Source organism: Lolium rigidum, chromosome 1 (genome assembly GCF_022539505.1).
Source record: "Lolium rigidum isolate FL_2022 chromosome 1, APGP_CSIRO_Lrig_0.1, whole genome shotgun sequence".
Taxonomy (NCBI): domain Eukaryota; kingdom Viridiplantae; phylum Streptophyta; class Magnoliopsida; order Poales; family Poaceae; genus Lolium; species Lolium rigidum.
The window spans coordinates 10,486,509-10,496,798 of NC_061508.1; the positions used below are offsets into that span (position 1 = coordinate 10,486,509).

General features: G+C 50.0%; 2 protein-coding genes across 2 annotated transcripts; both read left to right on the plus strand.

Moving 5' to 3' along the window:
- Positions 1-303: 303 nt before the first annotated feature.
- On the plus strand, positions 304-1,945 carry LOC124703921 (bisdemethoxycurcumin synthase-like). The gene is made up of 2 exons (XM_047236159.1): positions 304-523; positions 963-1,945. The coding sequence occupies exons 1-2, from the start codon at positions 304-306 to the stop codon at positions 1,943-1,945; spliced, it is 1,203 nt and encodes a 400-aa protein (XP_047092115.1).
- Positions 1,946-7,899: 5,954 nt separating this feature from the next.
- LOC124667370 (ergosterol biosynthetic protein 28-like) lies at positions 7,900-8,553 on the plus strand. The gene is made up of 3 exons (XM_047204664.1): positions 7,900-8,044; positions 8,142-8,348; positions 8,483-8,553. The coding sequence occupies exons 1-3, from the start codon at positions 7,900-7,902 to the stop codon at positions 8,551-8,553; spliced, it is 423 nt and encodes a 140-aa protein (XP_047060620.1).
- The last annotated feature ends 1,737 nt before the right edge of the window (positions 8,554-10,290 follow it).

Below are 10,290 nucleotides of genomic sequence, written 5' to 3' on the forward strand. Positions count from 1 at the left end.
TAGTCCAATCACACACATGCATGAGATGAGACTAAAACCATGAAATGCAACATTGTTTAAGAAACAGTACCTCGGAGACAATGTATTTTGCTGTAACAGTAGTCTCTTATGTTTCAAATGATCATATGAAACTTTCCCATTGTGAAGGTCTTACGTGCAAAGCTTATAGTACTAGTCTTGCAAAATGTGACGGAACATGAGCCTATATATATAACATCCGGCCGGCCGGGTCCTCTCGAACTCATACACTAGCCACTCTAGCCAGTTTCTCTTCACATCCTCTACGTACGAGCTAGACCGAAGATGGCGTTGCTTGGAAGCCTAACTGCTAGTCCTGCGGGAGCGGCCACCGTCCTCCGCCAGATGCGGCAGGCGCAGCGCGCTGACGGCCCTGCGTCCGTGCTGGCCGTCGGAACGGCGAACCCGCCCAACTGCGTGCGGCAGGACGAGTACGCTGACTACTACTTCCGCGTCACCCACACAGAGCACCTCACCAAGCTCAAAGCCAAGCTCAATAGGATCTGTAAGCTAGTTTCTTTCTTCCTCACAAATTCTGTTGGACAAGGTGGTGACGCCTAGCTAGGCAGCGCTTTAGCACGCTTAGACACTAGGCGATGAGCAAACACCTCACCTACGGCATAAACGAAAATCTAGGCAGCAAGCAACCAAGAATTTGTCCTCTCCAGCAACAAATCATGCCAAGTTGCTCAGATGAGCCAGATGTGCCATATTTCATTGGTAGTTGTTGGTAGTTTACTCATCTACATGCTATAAGTTCACATTTAATCACATATAATAATCCATATACACAATAGATGCTAAAAAGTATGTACCTGTCCTAGGACGCTTAAGCAAAACCTAGGCATTAGAGGGATGCCAACCACCCTAGCCTTTTTCCAACCTTGCTCACAAATCAAGAGAAATGCACGCTCACTTGCTTCCATTTAACGTCTTCTTCTCAGGTCACAGATCGGCCATCAAGAAGCGCTACTTCTACCACGACGAGGAGCTGCTGCAGCAGCACCCGGAGTTCCTGGACCGCGCGCTGCCATCTCTAGATGCCCGGATGGACATCGCAGCCACCGCCGTTCCCGAGCTCGCTGCCGCGGCCGCGCGCAAGGCTATGGCCGAGTGGGGCCGCCCGGCTGCCGACATCACCCACCTCGTCGTCAGCACCTACTCCGGCGCCCACATGCCCGGCATCGACCTCCGCCTGGCCTCCCTCCTCGGCCTCGACCCGTCCGTCCGCCGCACCATGATCTACTTCAACGGCTGCTCCAGCGGCTCCGCGGCTCTGCGCGCCGCCAAGGACATCGCCGAGAACAACCGCGGCGCCCGCGTCCTCGTCGTCTGCGCCGAGCTCGCCCTCATCCACTTCCGCGCCCCCGACGAGGCCCACATCGACACCATCATCATACAGGCCTTGTTCGGCGACGGGGCGGGCGCCGTGATCGTCGGAGCCGAGCCTGACAGCTCCGACGAGCGCCCGGTTTTCGATATGGTGGCTGCCTCGCAGACCGTGATACCTGAGAGTAACCACGCCGCGGTGGGAAGGCTCACGGAACACGGGCTTGTCTTCAACCCTTCCTTCGAGATGCCGGCACTCATACTGGAAAACATAGAGCAGACCATGGCCGACGCGCTCGGGCCGCTCGGCTTCAGCGGGAACTGGAACGACCTTTTCTGGGCGGTGCATCCCGGCGGGAGGGCGATCTTGGACAGCGTAGAGGCGGGGCTACGGCTGGAGCCCACGAAGCTGGCGGCAAGCCGACACGTACTGAGTGAGTACGGGAATATGTCAGGGGCGACCGTGATCTTTGTGCTCGACGAGATCCGGCGGCGCCGCCACCAGCAACCGCTGGGGGATCATGGCATGGGTGTACTGCTTGGGCTCGGACCGGGGGTAACGGTTGAGACCATGGTGTTGCACGCCACTGGTGGCTAAATTTACACTTGGCTTTTTCAAAAAGGAATGTTAATGTTCCGGCCTCTCTCATCTTCGAATGCACACACCAGTTCTGTTAATAAAGATCGCATTTCGGTAATATACTTTGACTAAGTTTTTTGATAAAATTATATCTACATCTACCATACCAAATATATACCATATGAAAATATACATCGTGAGGAATCTAATGGTATTGATTTGGAATTTCGAATGTTGATATATTTTGGTACATACTTGGTCAAAATTTATGCCATTTGACTTTTCAAAATTCGTATGCGCACTACATTTTGGCTAGGAGGGACATAAGCAGCAAGGTTGTGCTTATGTCGTGCTCTTCTTTCGGAACATGCAACTCCTAAAGAAGGAGGTTGCATACACGCACCGTCGTCAATACCACCTCGTGAAGGTCGGGTCGAGCCCAACAAATCATAACCAGATCTTTGGCACTCAACCCTTGACAAAGAGACGATAGATGGCAGGTGACATGATCGACGTGGATACCCTCTAACCAGATCTTTGGCACCCAACCTTCAACAAAGAGACGACACATGGTTATGTATGTATGATTCAGTCATTTTTGGTCTGTATAATCAACCTTTTTAGCGAAATTCTTTATTTTTAGGCTATATTTGGTATTTTTTCAGAACTCGATTTGAAATATAGCACGCTATTAGTACGATAGCGTCCATAGCGTTTGAAGGAGGCTGCCGCTATTTTATTTAGCACGCTATTTTAAACCTTGGTCTTGTACCTTGTCATGATAGCTCATCCACGAAGATACCAAAGAAATTTTGATTCTTAGAGGAATTTTAGTTTCCAAACTTTCTGATTATTCACCAGAAATTTGGAGTTTACCGAAGATTTAACTAAGAAATTCCTATTATTTTGCAAGTTCCATCGAAACTCGTATGTTTCTTGCCAAAATAAGGTTAGGACATTGCTCCTATAAAGGTGCATTTCCCAACTAGATGTCCTCGTACGGCCTGATTTGAGAACCCTCTCTGATTGAGAAGGTATTGAACTAGAATGAGTACATGTTAATTAGCCTTACTTTAACTGCCCCAAAGAAAAAAACGTGACTCCCCTAGTTTCCCTTCAATTTTCAAAAGTGATTTGGTACCTACCTATTTACTTTTTCCGAAACATGATACAAACTCTGAAAATGCTCACATTAGACAGTCCATGTCCGATTTGCCTATGACGCTTTAATCCACTGGACAAAGTTGCTGCTCCATTCCAATTTATGGCCGTATGCATACGTCTTACAAACGTTGGACATGAAAATGTACGTAGGATGCATAGCAGTGCTCTACAGATGTAGAAGCATACACCGTACCTACCTACTTATTCTGCAATACATGTTACCACATACGCTCTTCAATTTTTTCGAGTACCCACATGAAATCTACGGGTTTTGTGTTAAGCTCGAAGGGTGAAAAGGATGATCTCCAAAAAAGATAAAACTCCACCGTGACCCGATCACCACAGCCGGTGTGGGTCCGAAAACTCACGCCTAAGTTATATCTCTCTCCCGTCTACCACGAGCTGCCATCCCCGACCGCCAATTGTTTACAGTCGAATCGACCATATGATCCGGCGTAGCTGCTTTGTTGTTGAAAATGCGGGCGTTTCTTTCGAGCCACAAGGAGCGAATGCCGAGCATGACAATGGAGTTACCCTCCTTTCGCCTGGAGTTGGGGAGGGTGTTGACAGCCGTTGGCCACCAATCCGAGAGGCTAGCCGCCCAAGTTGGTAGGGCAGCGCCAAGACGATCTTCAATTAAAACGTTTGTACAATCGTTTACTTAGAACTGCGCAATATTTTTACGTCCAATCCATCTCATAGCCGCCTTGCTTAACTTAGTATAATCATGCTCGCTTGGCAGGTCCCTGACATAGGTGCATGCATGTATCTAGCCGGCTTCAATTAACGCGCGGTCGAGAAAAAAAGTATCAACCAATTTAAACACGTACGTTCGCTATGCATGCCTGCACGCAGCACGCGCGTAGAATGCATGAATCCAAATTAGGCAGCCTCTTCCGTTTTCTCTCATTTCCGTGATCGATACTAGTTTCCCTCCACTTGGCTTCGCTCAGGCTGACCAATTCTGATCGGCTTCGCTCAAGCTGATAAGTTCCTGTGCTCGGGCCAATGAATTCATTTACCGGTCTATGCTCGTTGGCGACCAACCTGTCGGCTGCTTTAGCTAGGCTGAAAAGGAACAATCCGTTTCCTCCAGGTTAAGACTGTATAATTTTTAAGAATTTTAAAAAACGCGTTTTCGTAAAATTAAATTTAAAAATGTATTACTTTAAAAAATGAGCCTCTCTGTAGGCATCACGTTTCCTAAAAGAAGCGACTTATAGCCACACTTTTCTTGACAGCAAACTTATGGTCAGACTTATTTGGGGTAAAAATATATTACGACAATCATGTATATATGCTAGTACTTGGGTTATCTTACATATTTGTTGCTTGTGTTAAACGAAGTGTTATATACCGAAACCGAGCCAGCAGCCAGGCCAGCCATTTGAGGAGTAGAGTATATATATTTGGTCACTCGTTTATAGTTTAGCTATATATCCTCGTTTGGCATCATATATGTATGAAAAGGTTTAAAATGCATATATTGACTAGGGGAGTGATAGAAAGAAATATCCGAGTATGCTGATGTAAAAAAAAGGTTTTTCTTATAATGAATATGGAAGCACGCTCGTACGCCTATTGGGCCAGCGTGTGATGATGTATTTATATTAGCAACATACAGGTTACAACTTACAAGAGTACAGGCAGATTACGTGTACTATATGTAGACGGACAGTACATCTAGTATACAGCTTGACTACAACTCGTTAACATTTCTATCTCTCACACACGGAATAGCTATCTCTAAGTTACTGTCAATAACCATCCAGTCGGAAAATCACGTTTAGATAACTACAAAAGGAGGATAATTAAAGAATCGATTCCATGCCTATCAATGTAGATCATTGAAAAAAGTCATTACTATGCCGTCTGAGCTATATTTATACGCTTCCATACATATCCAAATGTACGGTGAGCCTATGTAGCAAGCTTTATTTTTTGAGGCAGGTCATGGAAGCTTTTCCGGATATCTGCCTTTCAAATATTCATATAGCCTAATTATTGCAAATTTAATGAAAATAAAGTTCACAAAAGGTAATCTGGAAACAATGCAATGCTCTCTGATGTGGAAGAATTATCTTAGACGGGTAAACTTACATAACTGTCTGAGATAGGAGACAGTCAAGGGCGTAGTGGGATAGTGAGATAATAATTCATATGTCATTCAGGTGCAACACGTAATCATATGAAATAGGTAGTGAAAGAGGATTTGTGTCACTCGAACTAATTGGAGGTCGGTTTTTTTATTTTATTTTATGGCAGTTTGAAGCTTTTAAAATAAATAAAAAAATATCCGTGAATACGTACACTGATATGTACTCGTGCAAATTTTCGACAAAAAGGGCGTCGAATTTTGGGCTGCATAAAGAAAAACTCCTATTTATCTCAAACTTTATCTTTTACATGTAGCTTAAAATACAACATCTTTTTCTAACGGAACTTGTAGCGTACTTAATTACTCTATGTGTATATGTAGTTGAATTTTTTCCATTATATTTGGATATCTAGAAATAAACTGTTTCCATTTTCTTTAAAGAGATCACTGGTGCTCTGTTAATCAAGTGCAACTAGCCGGTACTTTGCCGGATTAACAACCAGCCGGCCTGATCTCAAAAAAAAAAAAAAAAAACCAGCCGGCCTCTGGATTAGATAATAATTAGATGATGCATGGTGTACATAATGCATGGCAATTCAATTAGACAGTCTGGGAACATGCATACACCTAACAGCCTATAGAAGACAACCCTACCCGGTCATATGGTCAAGTCTCTCATATTAGTACTGCCCGTGCTCTCACAAGAAAACAAAGCAACAACTACATATGTATAAACTAGAAAAATGTTTTATACTGCAACTGGGATATAAACATCTGTAATGTTTTCGAATAATCCAGCGGGTGATATTAGTACCTTCCGCCATCATTCCTGTAGGTACGTGTGTACCTAGCTGGTGGCTGCAGCCTGCAGCAGCATCTCAAATCATATCTAGCGTAGTCTCTCTTAAAACAGAACACACCGAAAGCTTAGCTGCGCGTTAAATGTCTAGCTCAACTAGTTGGTAGAGTAGATGTACAAACATAATACCTAAGTTTAAAATCTCATGGATACAAATTTAAGTTTCTATTTATACTTGAGACATATGCTAAGCCTGGTCAGCGCCGTCGGCCACGCGGATCTCCTCGTCATAGATTCGATGCCCTAAGCGGGTTCGGTGGGTCCCCTAACACCCTCTCATGGTAGTGTTTGTCTCCGTCTAGTGGTGGTTGTCGCTATCCCGGGTGGGTTGGAATCTTTTTCAATAGTTGGTGGCGGTGGAAGTCTTGTTTGTGGCACAGTGGATGTGGCGTGGCCTCCTTCCGCCGGAGGTGTCCAGCTTGGTCGCTTCAATGTACAAGCTGCTGGATGGAGTATTCTGTGGCAGATTCGGGTGAAAACCCTAGCCTTCGGCCAAAGGTATTGGGTTTCCTCCGGCAATGTCTAGTGACGTTGTATACTTAGTGGCGCATTTAAATAATGCAACACCACTATTAATAACACTGGTATTGCCAAATATTGATCGCCACCATTGCATTGCTACTCGCAGCGTTGCTCCCAGAAAGGTCGCCGACGCCTATAAAAGGCCGCCTCCGCTCAATGACGCCACCACAGCCGTCGACATTCCTTTCTCCGCCGCAAACATGCCTCGTCGCCTACACACCACCTACGCAATGATGAGCCACGCCGACGGCGGCCAGTTGCCCCCACCACCGTCTACACCTCCATCTCCACCACCACCGGAGTTTGACGTTAACCCGGAGTTGGCAGAAACTGAAGAGTGGAAGGAGGCGACGGAAGCGGCCGCCATAGAGGCGTTTGACGCCGCCGCGGTGGAAGAGATGCGGCTCCGCCGGAGGGAGGAGATGAGAGAGCAGTGACGTGCGGACGAGCTGGAGCTGCACGGAGTCCGCGGGAACTGAAGAGCATCGGCGCATTGAGGAGCTGCGGGAGCGGCTCCGCGAGCTCCAGCAGCGGCATCGGTGGGAGGGGCTGAAGCAACAACTGCAGGAGGAGGCGGCGACAGCGGAAGCGGTGGGCTGGGAGGCGGAAGCGGCGGCGTTGGCGATAGCGGCGGCGGAAGTGGAGGAGGCAGAAGAGGACGAGGACGACGACATCGACTGGTTCGATGACGGGCCAGACCCGGATGAGCAGGCAACACAGCAGCTGGTGATCGTCGAGTCCTTCGAGTCACAGAAGTAACTGCAGGACGACGCCCGTGTCCGCGAGGAGGTCAACGATGCGTGGGTTCTCCGTGGCGTCGAACTCTCCCTCTAGCTGGAAGAGTGGCGGAGGGGAGGCGACGACGCGGCGGGACGGCTTCTTGTCGTCACACTCCGGAGGGAGAAGCAGCGCGCGGCGAACCAACAGCAGCGGAGGGGAGGTGACGAGTGGGAGAGGTCCTCGAATGCACCTCCGGGCAGCCAGTAGGCTAGGGTTTAGATGATCCTAGCCATTTTTATTCAAACTTGTAAAATATAATCAAATTTAAATCAAAACTTTTATTTTCGTGCATCTTTAATTTTTTGGGCTCTAAATGGGGGTGCGATTGGTGAACGACCCACTCGAAACGCGGCAGCATGTCGACACATCCCAAACATTCAATCCGAGGCTGTTTGGGACCTGACTGGAGATGCTGTTAATCTTCTTTTCCGAAAAGAAAGAAACTGCCCCTCAAAGTGACTTCCACAGTCTCACTCCACCCTGTGACTACATCGATTCCCTTAATTACTTCTCTCACACACACGGCGACGCAGCAGGCCGTACTTAGTCATGGGCGTGGCGTTGAGGAAGGTCGCCGCTCTACCAGCGCTGGGGTGGTGGCTCCTGGTGGTCGGCGCCGTACGCCTCGGCTTTGCCTGGTCCGGCTTCTTCGACGCGCGGGCTGTCCGCGCCGGCGGCTACTCCAACACCCACGGTGTGATGCTCTGCTCAATCATCTATCTTCCTCCTCCTCAATCCATGCTTCTATCCGTGCAGCCATGGCTAATCGACACCGCCGTGCGTGCATGCAGTGACTGATGTGCACGGCCGCACCGTCGGGGCGTGGACGCTCCTGTCGTGCACGCTCTGCTTCATGTCCGCCTTCAACCTCGACAACGCGCCGCTCTGCGCGGCGACTCTTCTGTCCTTCGTCTACGCCTATGGCTACTTCGCCGTGGAATACCTCGTCTACGGCACCACCACCGCGGCGAGCCTCGGCACCCTCGGCATCTTCGCAGGTATTTCGTGGATGCCTTGTCCGCCCGATGATTGCGTGCGCGCGCGCGCCGTATAACTGATTAACTGCAAGATAGATAGATATACTATCAGTCAGTTTGATCATTCTCCCATGTCCCATTTCGCGCGCGTGCAGTCCCGTCGATGATCTGGATGGTGATCCATTGGAGGCACCTTCTTCGCCAACGCGCTGCCAAGCAGTCATGAGTTAGCCTGGTCGACAGCAGCCTGTCTCCATCGTCAGTGAGCCAAGGCTTCCGCCCCTTCGCGCGCCGTTGAATAAATCTCTCTGCAATTCCGCCTCTTCTTTTTCTTCTCTTTTGTCATGCGCGCATGTGTAACATCGTCACTTGATTCATGAATGAATGAAAGTAAGAGTCTCCTCAACTCTCAACACAGTTCCGCGCCCTCTTGTTGTCTTGCTCCTATGCCTATCTCTGCCTTTGCAGGTTGCAGCTATATGTACTCATGCAAATTAACAGTCCGAACATCAGCACACATCACTGGCCTGCAGCGTAGATCAAACGTAACCCGGGAGCGTACACCCAGAGGTTCTGCAACCGAGGACAGTGGCCATACCAGAAGCGGTCACGGAATCGACGGCCTGATAGAACCAGCGAACTGAATCGCGCGCGTATGCCGAGCTCGCAGAGTATGCACCATCAGCCGTCCACTTCCACGTCAAGCGATCTAGGATGAGCTGAACCTCACGCAGCACAAGCAAGCAAATTGACGGATGGCCTCCGGTGGCTTATAGCAGAAGTGTTGAACGACGGGCAATGGACGTAATTTTCTTCCAGCTTAACATCTTGTTTAGCGCTTTGTCGATCACCGGCTGCAGCTCGGCGCGGGTTAGCCTTGAAACTGAGAATGGTAAGCCCAGGTACGTGCGGGGCAGAGTAGACATGGGGCACCAGAGCTCTTGGATCATGTCCTGCAGGGCTGCAGGTCTAGGCCGTCACAGCGAATTAGGGAGTGCAAGCTCTTAGCAAAGTTGGTGGGCAGCCCGCTTGGTTCTCCAAATGCATCTAGGAGCCATCGAGCAGCGATGATCTCCTCAGAGCAGGTCTAACAGGCCCCTTACTTTTCTGCCCCGTATCTGGCTGCTTTTTCGCCCCGTATCGAAAAGTTGGCAACGAAAGAGCCATTCCGTCTAGCAGAACCCGTATTTCGCCCCGTATTTTCAAAAATAAAAACCCCGGGAAGTTCGATTTCAATGATCATACTACGGATTTCATTGATCATACTACGGATTTCATTGATTCTACATCCAGAATGCGCGATCCTACTCGGGGACGTCGACTAGGTACGAGTCCGCCTCCGCCTCCGCCTCCCGCAACTCCGCCTCCTTCGCGGCGGCGATGGCCGCCGCCACCTCTTCCTCGACCGCCCTCTTCCTCTTGGCGTCCTCCTTCGAGAACCTGCCGTAGCTCCTTCAACAAGTCGGGGCCTCCTCGTCATCGCCGGCGAGCGGAGCTCTTCTAGCGGCTGGTGCTCCCGCTGCTCCAAGCCTCCTTCGCCCGGCGGCGGCGCTCCCGGTCCGGCGCGCCACTCGTCGAACTTGAGCCCGCTCATCGGCTTCATCGGCGGATCCTCGATGAACCAGCGCCCGCCCCGCGCGAAGTCGATTAGCTTTTCCGGGACGGACGCGGCGCCGTTGTACTTGCAGGCCGCGCGACGGCTGCCGGCGGCGGATCTCTTGCATTGCCGCCGCCACGCTTCCTCTACGGTGTCCGGCGAGCGGGATCGCTTCGATCCGCTCGCCGGCGAGGCCCTACTGTGGCGGCGGGAGTCCATCCTAGCGGCGGCGGTGGAATGCGTGGCGGGGGCGCGGCTAATTTCTCGCCGGAGCAGGAGGAGGAGGCGGCGGCGCGCGGCGGAGCTAGGGTTGCGAGTGAGGGGTTAACCCCTCACTCGCACCTGCGCCCACTATATGTACGGGCG

What these genes read in the sequence shown, in the direction of transcription:
- LOC124703921 (XM_047236159.1), top strand. Translation starts at nt 304, where the DNA reads ATGGCGTTGCTTGGAAGCCTAACTGCTAGTCCTGCGGGAGCGGCCACC. An exon ending in AGCCAAGCTCAATAGGATCT is followed by an intron (nt 524 to 962) that starts GTAAGCTAGTTT and finishes TCTTCTTCTCAG; the next exon opens with GTCACAGATCGGCCATCAAG.
- LOC124667370 (XM_047204664.1), top strand. Translation starts at nt 7,900, where the DNA reads ATGGGCGTGGCGTTGAGGAAGGTCGCCGCTCTACCAGCGCTGGGGTGG. An exon ending in CGGCTACTCCAACACCCACG is followed by an intron (nt 8,045 to 8,141) that starts GTGTGATGCTCT and finishes GCGTGCATGCAG; the next exon opens with TGACTGATGTGCACGGCCGC. An exon ending in CACCCTCGGCATCTTCGCAG is followed by an intron (nt 8,349 to 8,482) that starts GTATTTCGTGGA and finishes GCGCGCGTGCAG; the next exon opens with TCCCGTCGATGATCTGGATG.